Source organism: Mirounga leonina, unplaced genomic scaffold (assembly GCF_011800145.1).
Source record: "Mirounga leonina isolate KUSES-001 unplaced genomic scaffold, KU_Mleo_1.0 Mir_165, whole genome shotgun sequence".
Lineage (NCBI taxonomy): Eukaryota > Metazoa > Chordata > Mammalia > Carnivora > Phocidae > Mirounga > Mirounga leonina.
The window spans coordinates 44676105-44702836 of record NW_023270415.1 but is presented as its reverse complement, the minus strand read 5'-3'; the positions used below and the strand labels follow the sequence as shown (position 1 = coordinate 44702836).

The window sequence follows — 26732 nt, the reverse complement described above, 5'->3', positions numbered from 1 at the left end:
CGGGGGGGTGGCGCCTGGGTGGCTCAGTTGGTTAAGCGTCTGCCTTCGGCTCAGGTCATGATCCCAGAGTCCTGGGTTCGAGCCCTGCATCCGGCTCCCTGCTCGGCGGGAAGCCTGCTTCTCCCTCTCCCACTCGCCCTGCTTGTGTTCCCGCTCTTGCTGTCTCTCTGTCAAATAAATAAATAAAAAATCTTTAAAAAAATAAATAAAATTAAAAAAAAAAAAGAAGGAAAGAACATTAAAATCCAGAACAGCTTAAAAAAAGTTGGAGCTCCAACGTAGGGTAGGTACTTTCTTCCATCTTCCTTCCTCTGCTTAGGTGATCTGATTCGCACCAACACTGTGCTCCTCTCTCCCTTCCAGAAGTAAGAAGAGATCCCGGGTAGGTAATCCTGTGTTCTGGTCTCACTGCACACAACATGCCAGGCCTGCTAATACGTCAGACTTGCCGTCTTGTCCTGCATCATCAAAAGTCCTTTTCCCTTTGTAACTTCGGTGGAACAGATTGTTCTTAGGACTAGCATATAAGAAACCCTGTGGTAGGCATTATGGCTATTTCAGTTTGTGCTCTTCTCACGTTCCTGCCTCCAGCCCCCTTCCTGCCTAGCCTTCCGTCCCCCTTCTGTGTGCGCTGCCGTGTCTCGCTGCCATGCTCACCTTGAAGCAGCCAGCCCTCAACACCAGTTTTACTGGTGGCACCAGAGGGGTCCCGAGAAACAGAGAGTTCCGCAGTCAGACCGATTTCTGTGATATTGCACGGTAACTGTTAGGCCAGTTTCATGAGTGCAGGGCTTGGCGGAGCGCACCCCAGGACGGGCCCACGCACACTGTGAGTCCTTCAGAGACGGATGCAGTAGGCCAGGTTCCCAGAACCTGCTGACCACAAAATAGTTTTATATGAAGCATCCTCAAATGACAGCAGTTCTGCAGAAAACCTTTAGGGAATTCTTTTTTTTTTTTTTTTTATTTGAGACAGAATGAGAGAGAGAGAGCACATGAGAGGGGGGAGGGTCAGAGGGAGAAGCAGGCTCCCTGCCGAGCAGAGAGCCCGATGCGGGACTCGATCCAGGGACTCCAGGATCATGACCTGAGCCGAAGGCAGTCGCCTAACCAACTGAGCCACCCAGGCGCCCCAGAGGAAGAGTTTCTTTTTTCTTTTTTTTTAAAGATTTTATTTATTTATTTGAGAGAGAGAGAATGAGAGAGAGAGAGCACATGAGAGGGGGGAGGGTCAGAGGCAGAAGCAGGCTCCCTGCCGAGCAGGGAGCCCGATGCGGGACTCGATCCAGGGACTCCGGGATCATGACCTGAGCCGAAGGCAGTCGCTTAACCAACTGAGCCACCCAGGCGCCCCCTTTAGGGAATTCTTAAGGCCATGCTCACATGAATCATTATCCGATCTCCACTGCCCGGCTCCGGTGAGTTATCGAGCCTGCCTGAGTCTCAAGGACTGGATAATGGGGAATGATCCTAGCAGATATGAATGCCCAGGCCTGGGTCCAGCTTTTTGAGAATGTCAGAGCCCTCGTATCCTTGTGTCACCTTGCACTTTTACCCTATTTTTCTCACTGAGCAATAGGTCCAAAAGCTCATTCTGACTAATATGCTCGTTATACTGGCAGTGTGGCTAATTCTGGATGTTGTATTTCTGTTAAGTAAGAAAGCTTAATGGATGTTTTTCTTTTTTTTTTAAGATTTTATTTATTTATTTATTTAAGAGAGGGAGAGAGAGCAAGTGAGTGGGGGGAGGAGCAGAGGGAGAGGGGCAAGCCGACTGCACGCGCTGAGCGTGGAGCCCGACACAGGGCTTGATCTCACAACCCTGAGATCATGACCTGAGCCGAAATCCAGAGTCGGACGCTTGCTTACCCTACTGAGCCACCCAGGTGCCCCTTAATGGATGTTTTCAATCTGGTCTACAGCCTAGGCTGGATATTTGTCCCAATAAGACAGGGCAGTTGAATGGTCAGGAACATGTGCTCTGGGGCCACACAGCTAGATCTAGGGTTCAAATCTCAGTTCTGCCACTGGAAAGCTCTGTGACCTCACACAAGTAGTTTAAACAGGTTTATGCCTCAGATCCCTAATCTGCAAAATGGAGATAAAAAGAGTTCTTACCTCAGAAGTTGTCCTGGGGAGAAAACAGAGTAAACACAAACACCTAAGAACAGTGTTGGATACAGAAACAGAGAACAGTATTCATTATAAGGGCATCTGTTCCCTGGCCCCGAAAGATGGCTGATGATTAAATTCTCTAAAATGGAGGAGCCAGTTTAAGAAAAGCTTTTTATTGTTCTTATCCATGTCATGGTTAATTTTCAGGGAGCAGAAAAGTAGGATCCTCGCAGCTCATGTGTTCAGCCATCGAGTAGCAATTACCCTTTGACGCCTCCACATCCTCCCTACTGAAACATGTTGGAAAATACCAGAATCTCCAAATAACCTACCAAGACAAAACACATTAAACACACACATAACACACACGCACAGAAATTTGTCAGAGGAAAAGCACGGCAGCCTAAGACGTGTGTGTAACTTTCTGCCTTCTTGCTCTGGCCTCGTAGCTCCTTTGTGTACTTGCGAATTAACTGCAGAGAGGGTGAAGGACTGATTTCTTTCAGGCCTAACTGCCATTTGAGAATGTGTATTCAGAGAAACTATTATACTAGAAATCTAGTAAAAAGAAATAATTTGGATATTCTGTGCAGTTTGCAATAAAATTTTAAACTGCTAATCCTTCCCTTCTCAGAAGGCCTTTCTTTGCTTCTAGACTAAATTAAGCAGGCTTATTCTCTGTTTCCTTAGCACCCCACGTGGACCCTCTTCTTGTCTATCTGGTGCCTTTTTGTGAATAGAAAAAGGTAACCTTTCTCATGATACTTTATTTCTGTTGGTCTGCAAATCATCATAATACAGCGGTTTCATTAGTGCAGGACACTTTGGTACCACCCGGCATAAAATTGTCCTGAGAAATAGACAGATTGACATGATAGGCAATGTGGGTGGTATCTTTGTGCACTGTGTCACCTGCTCAAACACACACAGCAGTCCTGGTCCTACCTTTCCCCTCCATTCGACTTTCATCATTTTCATGATGACCTGCTTCATGTCTTTCCTCACCATTTATTTAACTGAGACCCAAGAGACGTGACTGTGTATGTCTGGTTGCTTTCCATCCTCTTTCTCCGGGAAAGCAGAGTGCAGGGAAATCATACAATACAGCCTTGTAGGCCTGGTTTGAATTTGAATTTTGATAAAATGAGGATAGGATGTTCTGTTCTAGGGTCTTCGAAGGCAAAAACACTTGCTTAAAAGCATAATAGTGAAGCATTTCATTCATATTATGTCTGCAAGGAACTCATGGAGATTCACTTCTATACATAAAAGTTTATAAGCTTGTCCTTCAGGGGTTAAGTTAGATTATTTGTGCATCTACAAAGTGCAGCCTTACATTTAACATCTTCCTTTTTCTGCTCATCCTCATGCCATATCTGTGCTATGCCTAAGCATTGAGAGATGGTTAAAAAGCACGCAGCCATCAACAATCAAAAGAATTGAAGTCACATGGAATTAAGGAGATTCATGGGAGATCTTAGTCAGTATAAAATTAATTTTTCTAGGGGTGACAAGGGAGATTGTTGCAGGGACAGGGAGGGTGGGAGAAACAACATAATGAAAGCACCAATGATATTTTTCAGTTCTATACCCCTGAGTGTATTGATTTAAAGTAATTAGAAGAGAGTTCTCAGAATATATCACCCTTTTCCAAGTTAAAGTCAGGCAGTACTTTAGAAATAAAGCTAAGGAACAAGTATTGAGTGAGCATCCACTATGTCAGGTAATGTATGAGACACATAAACTTGCTATTTTACTTCATTATTGCCCAGATGAATAGAAGTGGGTAATGAATAGATTAAACTTGAGGTGAATTACATGAGATCAAACACTTGGAATTTTACATGGAATGATAGAATCAATAGCAGGAAGATCTCCTTGGTCCTGGAATAATTTCCTAAGAGCAGTAGTCACCGTGTGACTGGGCTAATTCAGATGACAGTTGGAGAGCCAACTGCACTGAGAAAATGAGGAGAGAATGGGACATATGACCGATAAGTCTTTTCCATCTCTGATTTTTCCCTAACATGCTGGCTTCGGCTCAAATGGAAATTCATGATGTGGAATATATGTTGTCTTGTGTATTTCTCTTGTGCTGTGATGGAGCTGTGAGCTAAAGTGTGTCTGTAATCCATTAGGCGATGGTCATGGTGTAGCCAGAAAGCCCTAGTGAGGCCTTTTGGAACTCTAAAGAAGTCATCTCAAGCAGAAACTTTGGTCTCCAAGATTTTTATTAGAAACAAATGAAAGGAAACATAAACAGACCAATAAGCAAATGACCTGTAGCCTTCCACAGACCTAGATGCTGCGAATTCTCCCAGTCCTTTGGAGCCCCGAGCTCAGTGCCAGGCTGGATGAGATCACTGGAGCTCCAGACCACATGTGCTGCCTGTGGGCGCTTCACATGCGCTGCCTGTGGGCGCTTCACATAGGCATTTATTTTAATGTTGGAAATATGCAGAAAATCTCCCCCTTTTTGGTGGCTTGTTGGGTTGTCTGCTTTAGCAGATTTGTCCCCAAACCAGCCTAAATAAAATGTGCAAGATAAAACTCTGAAGTTCTCATTTTATGTCTGCTCATGCACTCACCTGAAAGCATTCCTAAAACCTAAAAAGCTCTATTTGAAAGGTCTTTTCCACTCATCCTGATTTTTTGAAGATGCCACGAAGTTTTTCTAGAGAAATTGCCCCTGATGAAGTAATGTGCTATTATATAAATTTATAATACAGAGTTTATCTTCTCAATGATAAGAGTTTTTACTTTTTTGGAGTCTTTTCAAGTTTAATCACTAATGTGTGTCAAGAAAAATATAGAAAAGAAAGACTGATTATTCTCAATCCAGGTGAATTTCCTTATTTGAAATTATACAAATTACTATGAACAGTTTCTGCAGTATCTTCAATAAATGACAATAGCAATTTTTTTATTAACATGAATTACTTGACACTTTTATTCCTGCCAATATGATAGGACAACATTTTTTCTCTACAAAGAAACATTTTTCAAACTGTCACATCCTCAGATTTTCAAATCCTAACTCCATGGAGTACATTGTAATTGACATACGTTCCCCCTAAAATTCTACAACTAAGAGGGAATGATAATTTTGGGGTAGTCAGTACTTCCATACAATTACAGTTGATTAAGCCTGGGAGCACGCTCAACATGCCCACATGTTTGAAGCTTGATTGTGAGTGACGGGAAAGTGCTTTCGTGGTTTGCTTTTTAGCAGTGCAATAAAGTTGCCATTATAAGTGGTCAGAAACCACAAGCCAGATATTTACATGTGAGGATCTATTTGTAGCATTATTATATAAATATGTTCTTTTCATGTCATGGGCTATTTTTTATAAAACGGTTTCCTTTACTACTTTGTCTTCTACTTTCCTATAGTATAAAAATATACCCTGGTTTCTCTTCAGATCATAGAGGTTAAACAATAAATTGGATGACACTAAATGAAAATTGATGAAATTTTCACTGCAGGCTAGATGAGATTCCAAAAACTGGTGTCCTGTAGGTCAGATCTGACCTTTGCTGTGTTTTGTTTGGCTTAATGCTTTGAAAGAATATAAACTAATTTCCCATGTTTAAAAATTGGGCCACGACACAGAAAAAGTGGTTTGCCTTAAAGAATCAGATTTGGTAGTCCTGGACTTGTATTTGGCTAGGGCTGAATTATGGCTGCCACCTTTCACTGATCTTGTATATTCTAGGTCACCATGGCCCCACTGGTCCTCATAGCTACAGCAACCTGCCCTCATCACACCAGTCTACCACCCATAGGCCATCACCCTTCATTGCCCAAGCCCACCACCTTCATTATTTTGCCCTCTGTAGAGGATTGCCTAATTGGCCCCATCGGCATTTGAATTTGTAACCCATGGACCAAAGGTTTTTTTGGTTTGTTTTTTACAACTGAATCAGGTAAGAATATTATATCCATAATCACAGTTGAGTAAAGTATACTTGATTGTTTTAATTTTGGGTTACGTTTGCCTTTTAAGAAGTGGTCACAATTGCATGAAAAAGAATAAAATACCTAGGAGTAAATTTAACCAAAGAGGTAAGAGACCTGTATACTGAAAACTATGACATAAATGGAAGAAGACACAAATAAATAGAAAGATAGTCTGTGCTCAAGGATTGGAAGAATTCATATTGTTAAAATGTCCGTACTACCCAAAGCAATTTACAGGTTCAGTGCAATCCCTATTAAAATTCCAATGGCATTTTTCGCAGAGCTAGAAAAGACAATTCTAAAATTTGTATGGAACCACAAAAGACTCCAAATAGCCAAAGGAATCTTAAGAAAGAAGAACAAAGCTGGAGGCATCATGTGCCCTGGTTTTGAACCATATTACAAAGCTATAGTAATCAAGACTGTATCATATTACCATAAAAATAGACACAGATCAGGGGTGCCTGGGAAGCTCAGTCGTTAAGCGTCTGCCTTCGGCTCAGGTCATGATCCTAGGGTCCTGGGATCAAGCCCCACGTCGGGCTCCCTGCTCAGCGGGAAGCCTGCTTCTCCCTCTCCCACTCCCCCTGCTTGTGTTCCCTCTCTCGCTGTGTCTCTATCAAATAAATAAATAAAATCTTAAAAAAAAAAAATAGACACAGATCAATGGGCCAAAATAGAGAACCCAGAAATACACCCAGCCATATATGTTTAATTAATTTACTGCAAAGGAACCAAGAATATACATTGGAGAAAGGTCAGTCTCTTCAACAAATGGTGTTGGGAAAACTGCACAGCCCCATGCAAAAGAATGCAACTGGCCCACTATTTTACACCACACACAAAAATTAACTCTAAATGGATTAAAGACTTGAATGTAAGACCTGAAATCATGAAACTCCTAGAAGAAAATGTAGGCAGTAAGCCCCTTGACACTGGTCTTGGCAATGATTTTTTTGGATTTGACACCAAAAGCAAAGTCAACAAAAGCAAAAATGAACAAATGGGACTACATCAAACTAGAAAGCTTCTGCACAGCAAAGGAAACAATCAAGAAAATGAAAATGCAAGCTACTAAAAGGGAGAAAATACTTGCAAATCGTATATCTAATGAGGCGTTAGCATCCAAAATATATAAAGAACTCACACAACTCAATAGCAAAAACAACAAATGACCCACTTTTAAAATGGGCACATGATCTGAATAGACTTTTCTCAAAGAAGACATACAGATTGCCAACAACTACATAAAAAGATGTTTGAAATCACTAATCAATAGGCGATTGCAAATCAAAACCACAATGTGATATCACCTTATACCTGTTAGAATGGCTGTTATCAAAGATAAGAAGTAACAAGTGTTGGCGAGCGTGTGGGAAAAAAAGGAACCCTTGTGCACTACAGGTGATAAGGTAAATTGGTGTACCCACTTCAGAAAACAATATTGAGTTTCCTCAAAACTTAAAAATAGAATTACCATATTATCCAGCAATTCCACTTCTGGGTATTTATCCAAAGAAACAAAAACAGTAACTGTAAAAGATATATATGCATCCCCATGTTCATTGCAGCATTATTTACATTAGGCAAGATACGGAAACAACCCACCCAAGTGTCTATCAGTGGATTAATAAAGAAAAATGAGGTATGCATACACAATGGAATATTATCCAGCCATCAGAAATGATGAATACCCACCATTTGCATCAACATGGATGGAATTGGAGGGGATTATGTTAAGTGAAGTAAGTCAAGCAGAGGAAGACAATTATCATATGGTTTCACTCATATGTGAAACATAAGCAATAGCACAGAGGACCATAGGGGAAGGGAAGGAAATCCAAAGAGGGAGAAATCAGAGAGGGAGATGAACCATGAGAGACTATGGACACTGAGAAACAATTTGGGGGTTTCAGAGGGGAGGAGGGTGGGGGGAGGGGATAACAGGGTGATGGGCATTGAGGAGGGCACATGCTGTGATGAGCACTGGGTGTCATACTTAACTAATGAATCATTGAACACTACATCAAAAACTAATTATGTACTATACAGTGGCTAACTGAACATAATAAAAAAAATGAAAAATGAGGTATACATACACAATGGAATATTATTCAACCATGAAAAAGAATGAAATCTTATCATTTGTGACAACATGGATGGACCTTGAGGGCATTCTGCTAAGTGAAATAAATCAGAGAAAGACTAATACCATATTATCTCACTTCTATGTGAAATCTAAAAAACAAACAAAAAACCAAGTTTATATATACAGAGAACAGATTGGTGGTTGCCAGAGGCAGGGAGAAAGGGAGTGGGTGAAATGGGTGAAGGGAGTCAAAAGGTACAAACTTCCAGTCATAAAATAAATAAGTCATGGGATGTAATGTACACCATGGCAACTATAGCTAATACTTTATTGCGTATTTAAAAGTTGCTAAGAGTAAATTTTAAAAGTTTTCATTATAAGAAAAAAATATTCTGTAACTATATATGGTGACTGATGTTAACTGGACTTAATGTGGTGATCATTTTGCAATATATACGAATATCGACAGATGTAATGCAATCCCTATCAAAATACCAACATTTTTCACAGGACTAGAACAAATTATCCCAACATTTGTATGGAACCACAAAAGAACCTGAATAACAAAGCAGTCTTGAGAGAGAAGGACAAAGCTGGAGGGATCACAGTCCTAAGTTTCAAGATATACTACAAAGCTGTAGTCATCAAAACAGTATGGCACTGGCACAAAAACAGACACATAAATCAATGGAACAGAATAGAGAGTCCAGGAATAAACCCATGCTTGTATGGAAAAGGAGGCAAGAATATACAGTGGGGAAAAGACAGTCTTTTCAACAAATGGTGCTGGGAAAACTGAACAGCTGCATGCAAGAGAAGGAAATTGGACCACTTTCTGACACCACACACAAAATAAACTCAAAATGGATTAAAGACCCTAAGTGTGAAACCTGAAACCATAAAAACCCTACAAGAGAACATAGGCAGTAATTTCTCTGACATCAGCTGTAGAAAAATTTTTCTAGCTATGTCTCCTAAGGCAAGAGAAACAAAAGCAAAAATAAACTGTTGGGGCTACATCAAAAAAAAAAAAAAAAAAAAGCTTTTGCACAGTGAAAGAAACCAACAAAACAAAAAGGCAACCTACTGAATGGGAGAAGATACTTGCAAATGATATATCCAATAAGGGGTTAATATCCAAAATATATAAAGAACTTCTACAACTCAACACCAAAAAACTCAATCCAATTAAAAAATGGGCAGAGGACATGAATAGACATTTTTCCAAAGAAGACATACAGATGGCCAACAGACATGAAAAGATGCTCAGTATTTTTAGGGGTACTTAAGGGAATGCCCACAAAACCACAAAATGAATAAACAAAGAAAAAACAGAATCAGGCCTATAAATACAGAGAACAAACTGATGGTTGCCAGAGGGGAGGGGGGTGAGGTTGGGCAAAATGAGTGAAGAGCGGGAGACATTCCCCTTGCTTGTGTTCCCTCTCTCGCTGTGTCTCTCTCTGTCGAATGAATAAAATCTTAAAAAAAAAAAAAAGTGGGAGACACAGGCTTCCAGTTATGAAATGAATAAGACATGAGAATAAAAGGCACAGCATAAGGAATATAGTGCTTATTGTAATAATGATGTAAAAGGACATATAGTAGCTATACTTGAGGTGAACATAACATAATGTATAAACCTGTCAAATCACTAGGTTGTACACCTAAACTAATGTAAGATTGTGTGTCAACTCTACTCAAATAAAAAATTAAATTTTAAAAGAGTACACTAATCTTGATGAGCACTGAGAAATGTATAGAATTGTTGAATCATTACATTCTATCCCTGAAACTAATATAACATTGTATGTAGTTATACTTCAATTAAAAAATAAATAAAAACTGGGGCGCCTGGGTGGCTCAGTTGGTTAAACGACTGCCTTCGGCTCAGGTCATGATCCTGGAGTCCCAGGATCGAGCCCCACATCTGGCTCCCTGCTCAGCAGGGAGTCTGCTTCTCCCTCTGACCCTCTCCCCTCTCGTGTTCTCTCTCTCATTCTCTCTCTCTCTCAAATAAATAAAATCTTAAAAAATAAATAAACAAACAAACAAACAAACAAACAAAAAACCCTGGGCGCCTGGGTGGCTCAGTTGGTTAAACATCTGCCTTTGGCTCAGGTCATGATCCCGAGGTTCTGTGATCGAGTCCCACATTGGGTTCCCTGAGCAGCCGGGAGTCTGCTTCTCCCTCTCCCTCTTCCCCGCTCATGCATATGCTATCTCTCTCAAATAAATAAAATCTTTAAAAAAAAAAAAAGGAAAAAAAACCCAAATACAAATATCAAATCATTATGTTGTACACCTGAAACTAATATAATGTTGTATGTCAATTATACCTCAAGTTTTAAAAAGGATCTTAAAAATTAAGTTGTCATAAAGGGTAAAATATGAGAAGTAGTAAATAAAGGTGAACAAAATGTTTTAAAATGGCCATAGTATAACACATTAAATAATAATTGAACTCTTCTGTACTGTTAAACCTTTAGTAAAAAGAGAATTTAAGTTAAAAGTGCACATATAAATGTAAAAACGGAATCCTCAGTTATCTATTCTACAGACACAGAGATCTAAACTCACCTGTAAAAATCTACCCTTGAGTTTGATTGTTAACATATAAAAATGTGATGCTTAACTTCTGATTTATTAATCCCTATGGTGGCTATTACAGAAGAAACCCAGATCAAATTTGTATGATCTTTCTGAATTCTCATGCACCAGATCAATTTATAGTTGTCTTTTTCTTTTTCTTTTCTTTTTTTTTTTAAGATTTTATTTGACAGAGACAGACACAGTGAGAGAGGGAACACAAGCAGGGGGAGGCGGAAAGGGAGAAGCAGGCTTCCTGCTCATCAGGGAGCCCTATGTGGGGCTCGATCCCAGGACCCTGGGATCATGACCTGAGCCAAAGGCAGACACTTAACGACTGAGCCACCCAGGTGCCCTATAGTTGTCTTTTTCTTTCACTCGTGGCCTGCTATGGATCTTAGAGCATCAACTCTTGACCACATTAAGCGAAATAACTCTTCCATAATAACAGCCAGTCCTTGGACCAAGTCTGAGATGTAAGCGAGGAGGCAAAGAAAGGACAAACTTGTGGTTCATTTCAGGGAGCATTACGAAGCTCAACACCAGGTCACATACCTACCGCTGGAACTGGCACCCTCCCCCACATCTAGACTTGGTTCAGCTGACGCCACCAGAATCTTGCTTGGCCTTTGTCTGTTTTCGTCTGGAAACCAGAATCAGAATTCCTACATGTAAGTTCCTCTATGTCAACCTTGACCAGAAAGGACCTCCATTCTGATTGCTGATCTGAATGACCCCTAATGGCCAAAAATAGAATAGTTGACTCACCCGTAATAATTGTTGTTGAGAGTCTTCCTGACAATGAAGCATTAGAACTTTAAGGCCTAGTGAATATATTAATAAACTGCCTCATGGGAACACCATTTTGCACCAGAGAAAGTACTAGAAGCTTTTTTATTTTTTCCCTTAAACAGAAAATATTCCTGCTATCTTTTTTTTCCCACCATGACTTCTACATAACCACTGTTTAAATTTCGGTCAGATTATCTTTCATATGCTACCTCTCACCTTTTCTTTTTTAATGCATTATGCACATTGTGGTTCAGTGTCCAGCTCTGGAGTCCTTGTGAGACATGGTGTAATGAATTTAACCCCAGTGTCCACAAGTACCCTCTGTGTAGACCTGTGTCTACGAGCACTCTGTTTCGATCTGTGTCCATATGAAGGCTGGAATGGAAAAGGGTTCTCGAACCTCTGCCCAAATATGCCCCCAGTCAAAAATCTACACGAAACTGAGTGCTGAAGTTAACGCTCAGTAGTAAGTATAGTTTAATCATACCTAGCACAAATCTATTTAATGTACAACTGTGTTCTGTTTTAATGCTTTTTAAGCTATTGATCTTGAGATGCTTGATTTCTGAATACTGAATTTTACTATAGGAGTAAAAGCATAGTAGTTCTTTCCTCTTCCCAGGCGTTTATTAGGCAGTGGTGGTTGTTACAGTAACAACTAGACAGGGTTGAGCTTGACAAATCTCTGATTGCAAATGTATATGGGGCACTTCGGTTTATTTATTTTTTCTCATTTTAAAAAGTTACTGCTCTACTTAGAAGTCATGTTATGAGCTGTTGCTCAGATACTGTCTTTTTGCTCAGCACAGCTCTCGTTTTAACCATATTTTGAAAGATAAATGAATTATGAGTGTTTCTTAACAAAATGTCCTTTTTTATTACTTGCTTTGCTAGATAAACTAAAAATCTTATTCTCTTATCTAACAATTTTGTAGAAACTCTCACGTTCTCTTAGAACAAACAAAACAATGAGTATGGAAGTGCATTAGACAGAAGTTCTTTCAGAGAGTAAAAGTAGCATATTTATGTTCATAAAACACTGGTAACTCTTTTATGGCAGTCAATATAATTTGATGCATACAGTATATTTCAAGTTTATTGTTACCAACCATGTCCCTTTCTCTTTTAGCAATGAAATTATCACCTATAGAACATTTCCCCCATCCCTTCTAAAAGTGAAATTATTTATGAAACTGGTTCAGCAACAAGAAGAGAAGGAGAGCAATGCCTTCCTCCTTTCAAGGGAGGCAATGGAGTGTAGTGTACCTGAAAGAGCTCTGGACTGGGGTTAAGGAAATGTGGGCTTTGGTTCCAATTCCACTGTAATACAAATGTTTGTTAAATGAATGGATCAGTGAATGAACAAACAACTTCTCTGGACCTGCCTCCAAAATATGAAGTTTAGGACCTGGAGTACATTGTCTTTGTATCTCCTACCAGCTCTAAGATGTCCCCATTCCATGTAAGCAGTGTCTCCCTTCTTCCTGGACTCCTTTGCTGTGAAATAGTCCTCTCAAGGACTGTTATAATGGAATGCATTTGGTATATGTTAGTAGTGATACTTCACCTGTTTCTTATCGATCTACCTCTCTCCACTTGGAAACATTCCTTATGTAATTACACAGGGAGTCAGTGATGGGATGGGAATGGGGTCTTGGTTTTTATACCTTTCCTAATGCTCTAACATACGAAATTAGTTTCCCTGAATTGTTTTGGTTCAGATATGAAATGGAAAATTTTCAGACATTTTTACACCTGTCCCAAACTCAATTCTTAACGTAATGGGCTATGCGTCTGTACAGAAAACATTCCTTTAGTGTTTTAAAGCCACACCACCCAATTAAATCCATGGTTGGTGGACATTTTCCATGCTCTGTTTATTCTGTGTAAAATGTCCATTTGGATAAATTACCTGCCCAGGAGAAGTTTGCAAGGACATAGCTCAGCTTGAATAAAAGAGAGCCAGGTTGAGAAAAAGATGGAGAAAACATAAGAGAATCCCATCTTATCTTGAATGAGGGTTTCTGCTATGGATTTATTTTGTTTTAAATCAATTGCCAGAATACCAGATATAGTTATATTCAAATTTAACTGATTTAATGAATTATTATACAGACTCATGAAAATTTTTATCTAAGAAGAATTTTAAATGACATGGCAAGTTTAATAATATGGTAACTAAGGAAACTGAAAAAAAAGCGTTTGCATTACAGTTTTATCTCAGCTAAGGTAAAATAAACACGCCAACATATTAACTGCAGTTTTTTCTAGATGATGAGTTATTTTTATGTTGACTTTTCTTCTGTATATTTTTACTTTAAAGAATAAACTTAAAAACCTGGCTAATAAATTCTGTTAAAAATTTAAAATACGGGGACACCTGGATGACTCAGTCGGTTAAGCATCCGACTCTTGACTTTGGTTCAGGTCATGATCTCAGGGTTGTGAGATAAGCCCCACATCCGGCTCCATGCTGGGTGTGGAGCCTGCTTAAGATTCTCTCTCTCCCTCTCCCTTTGCCCCTTCCCCACTCTTAAAAAATTTAAATACAAATTATGTTGTGTACTATTTTGTCTTATTGCAAGTTTGGATTTCCCCATGCCTCTACTCATAGAGGAATGGCTCCATAAGAGGAACAACTCAAAGAGATTCAATGTATCCTACATAACCTGACACCATAGTAGCAGGTCATGGCTTGCTTAGAGGTTGAGGGTTCAGTAGCATCAGTCATGGGAAAGAGGATCTTACAGCATGAGGGCCAGCAAATGCAGGGCAGAGATCCCACAAACTCTCTTATTTATGTGCTAGGTAACCCCGGGAGATCTTAGAAGAATAAGACCTATCTCTCAGAGTCAAAGGAACTGATAGTCTTTGAGGGGAGACAGGCAAATAAATCTTCAGTGTAACAAAGCTGTATTAGAGGAGGTAATTACACAAAAGGGTGGTTTGGTCAACTGGGTCTAGGGGAATCCAGAGGCGATCCTTGAGTCCAGAGTTGGTCACAAGAATGGAGGCAGAGTTGCGAAGGGAATAGCCCAAATAAGAGTCCTTTAGAATGAAACTAGATGGTGGTTCTGGGAATTCTGATTATTCGAGTAAGGGAGTAAGGATGGGCATGGAATATAAAAGGGATCAAGAACAGATGTGAGCAGCAGGAGCCTGAGGTCTAAGCCTGAGGTGAAGCTGGCCTGGGCAGCTCAGTGACAGTGGACTGGAGGGGGTGGGTGGGAGAGATGGTGACACTCAGACCCAGCAGACCTGGGATCCTGTTGGATGTGTAGTGTGAAGCAGAGTGGGGACGGCAGCAGTCCTAGGATTCTGGGGCTCCTTAGAGGTGTCATTAGAATAGGAATTGTAGGAGGAGATGAAGGCAAATAATGGTTTCGGTTTGGGATATATTTAAAGTTAAAACTTCCTTCCTTCCACTCTTTCTTCCATCCCTTCTTGCTCTTTCTGCCTCCCTCCCTCCCTGCCCCTCTTCCTTCCTCCCTCTCTCCCTCCCTCCCTCCCTCTCTCTCTTTCTCTTTCTTTCCATTTATTCATTTAGTTATTTAGTAAGCTTTTATTATGCCCTTGCTGTTCGCAGGGCACTATCCCAGCCACTGTCCTCGGTCCACTGTAAACCAGGCCAGTTTCTATGTATCCTCAACCGTGAGGGGGGAAAGTTGTTTTCACAGCCACAGTTACTGGGTGTCTCTGACCAGGACATAGCTAGTCCAGGTATAAGACACAAAGTGCTTAACTCCTTTCAAATGGCACCGCATAATATATGTTTTTATATGAGGAACACCACTAATGGCCATTTTCTTTCTAGGTAGTGCCATTATTTCTGTTATGTTTCTGAAAGAAAACTTAAGAGCTTCAGATTTACTAGGTAAGTCATTGGTTAATTCATGTAACTGTAGCACTGCTTGATCGGGAAATAAATAATAGTATTCATAAAAAAATATGTGCATTAAAAACTGGGAACAAATTACTGAAATGGATAAATCTCATTTGGAGATGGATAGTATTCTTTCTAGGAGCTGCGTTCTGCTCTTTCATGTGAAATACTTCAATTTTCACTGTGCCCACTGCTCATGCTATCAGCCACAGTGAATTATTACTTTACACTATTATTATTATGAATGTTATAAAATTTTCATGAGCATAATAAAATCCAAGAAAACATCTGTGTTACCTAATAGAGTATTCCACTTCAAAGGATGTATTTGTTAGATTGTTACATGAAAGTACTGCATAAAAATGAAAACCACACAAAAATTAGAGGCACCAATTAACTACCTAATTTGTATTTAGCTCTTTCCGAAGTAACATGGAACGTTCCCCTTCAAAATTTTATTTAGAAATACAGCTATTAGTGGCAAGTAACAGTAGCCTTCCCGGCTGTAAGAAAGATTGCTATTATATAGCAAAGCCATCCTGTCTTGATTGTATCTTCTACCTCTTATTGGAAGTATCACTTGTGAGAAGAATTCTGGAACTTCATATTTTCTTCCTTGACAAAATCCTCTCTGAATTGCTGCTGACATATGGTAACAAATATGATACTTTAGGTGCTTTAAATAAAGCAATGTCTACTCCCTTCCAAGGATATCAGCTTTTTTAAAAAAATTTGAGCTTTAAATATGACACCAGTATTGGTATGTTGAGCATTTTTTCCCCCTGATTGTGTTTCCCTGGAGCCTAGTGTCTTGAACATGTTTTCACTTTTTCTTTTTCCTCCTTGGTTTGATTCTGCTAGTAGAGTTTTTAGTTGACATCATCAAATTCATCATGGTTGCAATGTTTTTCCAAATGTACTCATATGTGCATTGTATCTTTTCAAATATATCATTTTTCTAATACTCCTTTTTAAATATATCATGGTTTATGGAATCATTTGGGGAAGATGCATGGAATCAGAAATAAGAATGAACATTTGCCTGAGTTTTACAAATTAAAAAAAATTAGGTCCTATATTATTTTTCTCATTTATCAAATGTCTTAAGGAAACTCTAAATCATTTTATCTAACATATGCCATCTTTTGTAGTTAATGGTCGATTAAGGTTTAAATTAATCTAAGGTATTTAATGAGGTAATACAGGTGGATGTGTAGGGAGACTTGCTAATTATTGTGAACACTGCAATCAGAAGATGATTAATATGGAATCTCTGCCCTCAAATAATACAGTCAATGATAAAATATATACATTAATAAGTTTTTTTAAAGTGGAAAATAATATATGTCCTCATGCCTTGAGGCTTTAGTTTAGAACAGGGTTTCTCAGCCTCGGCACTGCTGACATTTTAGGCTGGAGAGTTCTTCATTGCAGGGGGCTGTCCTGTGCACTGCTGATGTTTAGCGGCATTCCTCCTGGCCTTTACCCATCAGATGCCCGTAGCACTGCATGCCCTAGTTATGGCAACCAAAAATGACTTCACATATTGCCAAATGTCCCCTGGGGGACATAATCACCCCCAGTTGAGAACCACTGGTGTAAAATAAATAGACGTTACTCTAGCTGAGAAGCTCAGAGAGGCTTTTTTTTTTTTTTTTTTTTTTTTTTTAGATTTTTATTTATTTATTTGAGAGAGAGAATGAGAGAGAGCAGGGTCAGAGGGAGAAGCAGACTCCCTGCAGAGCAGGGAGCCCGATGCGGGACTCGATCCAGGGACTCCAGGATCATGACCTGAGCTGAAGGCAGTCGCTTAACCAACTGAGCCACCCAGGCGCCCCGAGAGAGGCTTTTTTATAGCGGTAACAGTCCATTCAGTTCTGATGGCCGGATAGGACAGGCATGGGCCATTTCCAAGCATTTGGAGGATGATATACAGAGGGATTAAAACGAGAAGCAGTAACAAAGGTACAAAAAGGCAGGGTAAGTGTCTATTTAATACTGCACTCAACTGCTGCCAATAGGATTAGGAAAAAAATAAAGTCACAACTATGGAAAAGGAAGAAATAGAAATATCAGTGTGTGCAGATGATTTGATTATATACTTGGAAATCCCAAGATCAGCAAAACGTTACTAAAACCAGGAAACTAGCTCAACTCAAAGGATATAAATTAAACTCACTCTCATAAGTTCGAATCTGAATTCCACCTTTTCTGTCAACTATGTGGCCAACATAATATTACTTAACTTCCCTAAGCCTCAGTTTGTTGACAAATATAGAATACTGTTCTAAGGATCAAATTGCATAATTCGTTTAAGCACATTGAAAAATGTGGGCGCCTGGGTGGCTCAGTTGGTTAAGCAACTGCCTTCGGCTCAGGTCGTGATCCTGGAGTCCCGGGATCGAGTCCCGCATCGGGCTCCCTGCTCAGCAGGGAGTCTGCTTCTCCCTCTGACCCTCCCCCCTCTCATGAACTCGCTCTCTCTCATTCTCTCTCTCTCAAATAAATAAATAAAATCTTTAAATAAAAAAAAAAAGAAAAATGTAAAGCCCTGTTAATATAATTGTCATCATTTCTGTGATCAACTTCATTCCTGAGAGGTAATACTAAAAATGCAATACAGGGAATAAGAAACATGCACACATATACACACACATACCAAAAAATAATAATAATAAAAAATTAAACCTCTGTTAACTCTTTGATTCTTTGCTAATTCCTCTTATTTTAAGAACAGCTAACATTTATTAAATATTTCCTCTTTCCAGGTACCATTAGTGTTTTATATGAACTATCTCATTTAAATATAGGAGCAACCTATTTACAGAGCTGATAGTTAGAGAGGTTAACTAACTTGCCCAAGGTCCTGTAACCAGTGAATGGTAGACCAGTATTCTAATAGTGGCAGCCTGATACAACCAGCTGAGTCTCTAGTGACAGAGAGCTGTGTGACCTTTCAAAGTAACTTAATCTCCTTAAGCCTCATTTTCCTCACGTTTTAAATGAAGATAATATTACCTACGTTGTAGGATTAAATGAGTTCATAGAGGCAGAACTCTTAGCACAGGGCCTGTCACATAATAAGCACTCGATGTTAGCTATTATCGTTACCACCCCCCCTCCACCCCTACATGTACTCCAGTGGTTCATCAGAGGAAACCTTGATTAGGATATTTTTGCAAACTTTAACATTTTCCACAACTCTAGTTGGGTATTTTCGCCTTCCTAATTTAATGCTTTTTGGGTAGGGTTATATAACTGATGTCACATTTTTTCACACTGGAGTTAAAAGTGATCAATTCTTTTTTTTTTTTTTTTTTTTGACCAGCCAATGCAATTCTTGATTCTTTTTTTTAAATTTTTTATTGTTATGTTAATCACCATACATTGCATCATTAGTTCTTGATGTAGTGTTCCATGATTCATTGTTTGCGTGTAACACCCAGTGCTCCATGCAGAATGTGCCCTCCTCAATACCCATCACTGGGCTGACCCATCCCCCCACCCCCTCCCCTCTAGAACCCTCAGGTTGTTTCTCAGAGTCCATCGTCTCCCGTGTAGGAAGAAGAAACAACAGAGTCACCTATTCCATACCCGTGACTCCAACAGCAACGTCACAATGTTATCATGACCTGACATGCAATAACCCTCTTCATACTTGGGGAGAAGGATTTCTCCCCAGACTCACTCAGTAATGTGTTAAGTCACATGTATTTTCTTTGGGTCTGTATTGCCATTGCCTTGAGAAAATTGGGCTTTTTCTGTTGAGAGCTAAAAATGCAGGTTTTTTTCTTTACAGGGACTAAAACCAAACATGGAAAAGAGTAGTTAGTGGCTTAAAAAAAAAAAAAAAGATTACCATATAAGCATGCTAAAAATTAAATTGTCAAAATATGCAAAAGAAAATCATTTATTTTTCCCTGCTTCAAGCAAATGAAAGTTTGTTTTTCATGATGGAACAAATGAAGATTTTTGGGCCATGTGGAAACAAGCTGAACTAATTTATTGCCAAATGTTGCTCTATGGCTATGAAGCTTTTCACCACTAGCCTCAAAAAAATGACCTCACAAAAGCTATGTCTGAAAGGAATCGCCAACTATTATTAACTCAGTGACAGGCTTTGGACTGTGCTCTGATTCTTAGTGGATTAATAACTTTAAATTATTTTAATGATTATTTTTCCTTTAAAAAGCACCAGATTTCTCTCCTCTTCAATCAGCCAAAACCTATATAGTACTTTCCCCTCTCTTCTCCCTTAGTCATCAAAAGTACTAAATCTAATAGGCTGTGAGATCCTAGCTGACTAAAGTCCAGATAATATCATCATTAAAAAAAAAAAATACAGACAATTCATCAGTACTCTCCAGAGACCAGTAACTTGATTACTTCAAGTGACCTATAAATGGGTTCCCCAGATAGAATATCAGGAGCTTAATAGTGACATGAGGACCATCCCTTTCCTTCCTTTTCCCACACCAAATGGTCAGCTTGGGTGAGGGCCAGTATCGAGAATACTGATCTAGCCAAACAAACCATCATTTCTGGTTGAGAGAACAGATTGGCTCTTTTGTTTCGGGCTTGCCTCAAGCAAAAAGGTGCTTTCATGATAGCACAGGGACAGGACCCATGTGCAGAGAGAGCTGCCAATTTTGGATTAAACTTTAAGCATAACTGAGATAGCTTTTGACTCCTAGTGGTCAGTATCCTGAGGTAGATGTGTCCCGGGCTCTCCTGTCACGTCAGGCCTCCAGATGAGCTGTCAAATCTATTCGGCTCCCTAGATTGGCTTCTTGTCCAGCCAAATTCCTGGAGTCTAGCAGGTGTGATAAGTTAGTTTGTACCTAGAGATGAGAAGACTAAGTCACAGAGGGAGAAGTAACATGCTTAAGCTTTTCCAGCCGGCAAATAGCAGTGAAATTTGAATTCTGTGGGGGCAGTTTCAGTGTGGTTTAGACTTTCACGATCCAAGTATTGACCTGGAATTTAATCATTTCCGTGGGCAAAGAGCAGACCAAGTGTGGCTTCCCTTCCTTGAGTATCTTACGCGTCCAGATTACTCCCTTGGGCAAATGGACCAGTGGCAGTTAAACTAGCCAGTTTTCTAATGTAGAAATCTGTGTCTTTCTAATGAAAGAATATTTGTGGATCTAAATGCCACTTTTAGAAAAATAAGGAATATAAATACATTTTAAGGAAATTTATATAAGGAGCTGCTAATGAGTATCTTCAACACTTCTAAACACTTAGGAAACACGTGCACATGATCCGTAAAGGAGACCGTGAGTCACACAGACAAATACAAATGACACCCAGTAAACAAACGTGTAACAGCAGCTATTTAGAACTACCTTTGTAATTGTCAGAGGAAGTGGAAATTAAAATTATTAAGAAGAAACGATGTGTGACCTACTGAGCTGCCCTAGAGTCATTAACTAGATCCACAGTGACATGGGGCTCAAGTGACATAATACATGTGCAGAAGTACTTTGAAAGTATAATTGCAAAATCATGAGTCATTTTATTTGTTTTCAAGGAGTTTTGAAATGCAGTGAAGATCTACATTTGTAGAAATGGGCTCAGTATGCAAATGTGGAAGCAGATGGGAAACAGGGACCCTGTTGGAAAGTTAAGTTAAATAACACTCCCTCCAGAGAATGGGACATTATGCAGACTTAAAAAGAATGAGGCTGCCCTATATACACTGATGTGAAATGTTCTCCAAGATGTTCTGTTAAATAGAACAAAAGCAAGGTACAGAAAAGTGTATATAATATGCTACTGTTTGTGTAGAAAACTCAAACGCATGCACTCTCTCACACACCTGCATAAAACACCTCTGAAAAGGGAAATCGAAGAGTTGGTGGCAGTGTTTACTGCCAGGAGGGGAACTAGTGGGCCAGAAGGGTGTACGAGAGATTTAACTTTTCACTCACCACCCTTGTGTGTCTTTTGAATTTTTTACATATGCATGTGTTACCCAATCAAAACTAAATTTAAAAATAAAGAAATGTAATCACACTAGATACAGCTAGTGGAGATAAAAAAAAAATTACTGGCAGAGGAACTCAATAAAAATAAGAAATTTGGATTTCACAAAAGAAAGCTGGAAGTCTCTGCGGTTTTTAAGTTGTATTCAATGCATTTATTCTACTGCACTATACCAAGTTTAGAAGACTGGTTTTTTTTTTTAGAAGCCCATCCTCCTAGGAACCTAATATTGAACAATTACAAGATCTTTTTTTCTTTTCCAAAGAAAGGGTGGGGCTGACCACAATAATTTTGCCCAGGTTTCTTAGGTACTTGTAATTTTTATTATTTTCCTTTTATCGCAGTGCTTAATAATATATATAGTTTTATTTATTTTTAAAACTCTCATTAGAAATAGCTTTTGAAATTTTGTATATAATTTCTGCCTTCACAAAGTATTACTGAGTAAGCTCTTAACATTAGAGGAAGCTTATTTTATAGCTTCTACAATACCTCAAATAGCTATCGTCTAGCTTGTGTGAAAAGTCAAATGCTGTTTGTTTTCAGAAACAAAAGTTCAAAACCCTAAATCATTTGGTTAAGAGGAACAGGAAATTGATGTCTTCCAATTGTGAGATTTTATAGACGAGCCAAACTGCTTCAGGTTAGAGTCAGTGCTGGTTGTAAATTATATACACAACAGTGCTGACCTTAGTGATGAAACAAGTTGAATTATGTTTTCAAGGGTGCTATCTGAAAAATGCTACCTATATCAATTTTTCTCTACTGATTGTTAATAAATAAGCAGTTTTCAGTGTTATTTGGAATGTCAAGGCCTCCCTTTACTCCCCCTTACGTAGACCCGCTTCCCATACACATTTCTTTCCTCTATTATTTTAAATACTGTTAAAGGGATGACAGTAACACATTCCTTACTTATGCTTAAAATGTGGATATTTTACTAAGTTGGCCCTAGAATTCTAGATTCTGAATGGGAGTAAATAAATCTTATAGCAAAGTCAGCATTCACCTTTGTTATTTCTGCTAAAAGGACTCCAATACATGGCAATGATTAAGGTGCTCTTTTACCAGAGTTTCAAAGTGTAAAATCGTGTGTGTGTGTGTGTAAAGGCTTCAAAGATGAATAAGTACAGAGTAGATCATCAGGTCATCATCAGGTGATAGACTTCTCCACTCTCTGGGCTCTGATGGATCTAGATCTATCGTGTACTTACTGGTCCACATAGAAATAAACAGCCAGCTTGGATATGTTTTCATGTGTCCAAATGCATGTGTTCTGATCTTTCCCATCTTTGGGGAAAGGTTTTCTGAAGAGGCAAGGATTCATCTGGAACAAAAAAGAAAAATCAGAAGTTAGGTCCGACCACACCCTTTCCCTGGCCCTTATCCCCCGTTTTAAAGATAATGCCATCAAGTGAATGCATGATGCTATCTAGGGATGGTTTGATGAATCATATTTTAATAGGGAGGGACTAAAGGCACTTTTATAAGTAATGCTCATTCTATAGGTAATATTTGAATTGACAAAAAGGCTTAAATATCCCTTTTCAACTTGGTTTGTCTTTTCAATTTTATTTAAAGGTATGACATTGGCATTTGCGGGAACATACTTATTGGTGAACTTTGCTCCAAATAGAAGTCAGTCTATCTCTGCAAGAATGGTACAGTATTACTTTGTTGGCTGGCAGTTCCTGATCTATGTGGTAAGAATCTTAAACATTTTACTCTACCAGAAGTTCTATTATCTAGACCATTGGTACATGCAGATGTTAGAGAATGAATAAAGTCTTTTCTTCTCAGCATTAATATCTCATTAAATTGTAAATATATTTGACCAAGGCCAAGGTATTTGAAACACTAAATCAACAATAGAACACCCCCAATTTCCTGAGTATCCTATTCTTGGGGGTGACTTGTCACTGGAACAATTTCCACAATATTTAGTCCAGCAAATTCCAAAGCAACATGTTGTAGGACAACTCAAAGTAAAAAACAAACCCCCAAAACCTCTCTTCCTAGGTCAAAGGGAAATGCCTGAAGACACATTTAACTTCATCAACTTTTATTCGAGATAGATATTTTCTTCAAAAAAGTATTCTTTGAGACGAATGCAGCAGACTGTCTGGGGAGAAGTAGACAGCAGTAGGGTAATATTGGGAGATGTGTAAAAAAAGAAAAAAAGAATGGAATGAGCTGATGTAGAAATTTGAAGGCACTAATTGGGATATTTTATTTGATTCAGTGACTATCGAATGTGCTGGAGACAGTTGGTATGTAACTTGTTACAGAAGTTGGTTTAGGTTGCAGAATCAACATATTCCAGGAAGGGCAGGTGGTAAGAAAACTGGGATAGAGGTCATGAGCATTTAACCAAGAACTGTATTAGTAAAATAATTGTGAATTCAACAAAAAGAATCAAAGCACAGAGAATCATACATCTTTAGGATTAGAAGTGACTTCAAAAAGCTATCTGGTCTAGTCCTCTGCCACTGTAACAGATAAGCTAGTATGACCCTACTTCATACACCTATTATTCAAGTGTGACATTGGCATTTGTAGGGACATGTTTTTTGGTGAGATTTGCTCACAGTGGAGACTACATGGTCCTACATTATTATCTGACCGTCCTTAGTCCGTGTGATAGGAATTCTATGTATCTTGCTGTCTCTGACATAAAATTCTGACCCCTGGAGCACAAATGCTTACAGTATTTTCTCTTCGTAGCCTCCCACTATGCTATTTTCTTACTCAACAAAGATACTCAGGTTTCTCTGCTTTAAAAAAAAAAAAAAAATCTCATCCTTACACACTCTGTCATAAACTGTCCTATTTTCCCCCCACTCCACTCTCTCCTCTACTTTCCCAGCTCCTAGTCACTCCTCACTCATTTTAATCTGGTAGATTCCCTCCGCACCCACGAATTGCCAAGCGGAATTGCTTTTTTGGTCCTGCTGCTTCTTGAACCTTGTGCAGCATTTACTAGTGACCCATCATTTCCTTGAGCCCCTCTCTTTCCTGGTTTCCTCATTTTGTTTTCCCTGTTTCTCCTCTTCCTCTCTGACCGTCCATCCCATTCTCTTGGTGGGTACCTCCTTCTCTTGTGCCAACCACTCTTTATCTATTCAGGTACATACTCTTCCATAGTTTTCTAGGGTGATCTCATTGCCAACCCCCATCATCCTATAGGAAGACTTGTAAATCCAGACCTACATCTCTTTCCCAGGCCTCTTCTGAGTTGCAGATCTGTGTTCTCATCGGTCCACTTATTATTCATCCCTGCCTGGATGTCTCATAGGTTCCTCAAATGTATCATCTCAAAAACTGAACTTAATATCTTCTCCCCTGAACTCTCTTCTTTCTTGTATTGGAACGCCCCCCTTCCTCCTGCTCTCCATCAACCTTTAGGATTGGACTTTCCAGCTCAGATTAGCCTTCCTCAGGCCTGTCGTACTTTGTGCTTCCTCTGCCCCATTGTAATCCTCCTGCTTATCCACCAGACCCAACCCTTTAAACAGAGTTCATCAATCAAATCCAAGGCTCTAGAAGGATTTACCTAGTGTTTCATGGTAGCCCAGACTTGAAGTCTTACCACCGTATTATTATTCTTTGCCTACAGGCAAAACAAATTCTTCATCCAGTAGGAAAGGGGTCACACAGTCTGTGACCAGAAAATGAATAGCCAGAGTTGAATCCTTTGGAGATTAAAGTTGCATCAAGACTTAATTACCTGGAATAAACAGCATTGTTTGACGATGACATATCTTATATTGTTTTAACACCAGAGGAAACATTGAAAAGAACAAAACTACTTTTTATTAAACCTTAAAGTTCCACAAAAAAACACTCTGACATTACTTGCATTTTGCCACTTTCCAAAGTCAACTCTTAAATTCATTCATTCATTTATTCACTAGTTCATTCAACTGATTAGACACCCAGGGTCTAGAGAAGAATTCCTGTAACAGGGATTTTAGTGTCCTGGGAGAGGCCCATATTCCTATAAAATAATGAAAGTATATTTGAAAGTAAATGTCACCCAAAAATGTAACTAATTTCAGGTATTTATAAGATAGTATAAAATAAATCTTTAATAAAGTCACATTTGAATAACACTATTGGCTGTAGACTCTAAAGGGAATTATCTGCATTATCTTAGTTTGGAATTTAAAGATATCAATTATATGCTAAGATCTTGAGCTGAAGTTTGGTTTAAATCTGTTAAGCATTAAAGTAATTAATATTTAATCCTTGGAGGTGGCAGTTTCTGTGCTTTTTCTGCCAACCATGACTGCAAAGATCATAATTACAGCCATTAAGACTGTTCTTTAAAGAATCATTCATCTAGCTGTTCTTGGATTACACCAAGGATAAATGCAGTACCTGAAATGCTTTTCAGGACTGATCAAATAACTAATACAATGAATAAAAATATTTTTGTCTGGATAAGTTTCACATTTCTCAGAAGGGGATTGTAAAATCGTATCCCAGGAAGCTGATAGCATCTCCTTGTCTCGTGGGTTTACCTGTACTGGGTGGATGTCCAGGTTACCCTTAAGGCTTACACAAGGTGGAGGCCTCAGAAACAAGGCCCAGGAGCCTGTCCCCTGAGCTGGTTCTCTTTTTGGTAGGAAGAGGATTTGAGAAGCCTGGTATCAACTGGCCAGTGAAGAATGACATGTCCTTTGCTCACCCACTAAAACAGCCTTTCCCAACCTCTGTTCACAAAAAACAAGTGCATTTTCAAGGTTAAACTTGCGAGGAAAGCTTGTGCATAACATGGCCCTCTCTGAGAAATTCATCTCTGTTAGCATGTTCAAAGCCAGAGGTCCTTTAGGAAGGAAACAGGCTTGCTGACCACGGGGTCCTTTTCTCGAAGGACCTTTGGTTGAGTAACGCCTATCAATGCGGTCCACAGAGCCCACGTAAGGAAATTCGGCCCTGAGCCTCAATTACTTCATGTTCTTTGGCAGGCTTGGTTGTGGCCGTTTTGCCCACCCAGACTTTCCAACAGAGCATTCATATGGCAACTTCTGTCGTGAACATAAGATCCTTCACAAAATAATCTGCATGGTGCTCATTTTGTCTCCACCAGACAAAAAAATTAAATCAGCAGAAGCAGGGGCCGAGCCCTATTTTTTGGGGTCATTCTAAGCTAATTATTAAGTCAGCCTTACCGGCAGAGCTACTTCAAAACCCACCAGGTGTTGAAAACATGAAGGGAAAAATAGCTGTTTTTCTCAGGCTTCACTCTGTATCACACGGGGTTCCTTTGCTTTGCCGTCGGAATGCATACAGCCCTTGCACATCTGCACTGG

General features: G+C 39.2%; 1 protein-coding gene across 6 annotated transcripts in view; it reads left to right on the top strand.

Moving 5' to 3' along the window:
- NIPAL2 (NIPA like domain containing 2) overlaps positions 1-26732 on the top strand; it is a 74060-nt gene that overhangs the window by 24704 nt on the left and 22624 nt on the right. For 4 of the 6 annotated variants that reach the window (XM_035011600.1, XM_035011604.1, XM_035011605.1 and 1 more), the window contains 3 exons: positions 11276-11425; positions 15361-15420; positions 22999-23120. In XM_035011600.1, coding sequence (XP_034867491.1) covers positions 11276-11425; positions 15361-15420; positions 22999-23120 — 332 coding nt within the window. The remainder of the gene's footprint in view (positions 1-11275; positions 11426-15360; positions 15421-22998; positions 23121-26732) is intronic. The other 2 variants (XM_035011601.1, XM_035011606.1) reach the window with 2 other exon arrangements.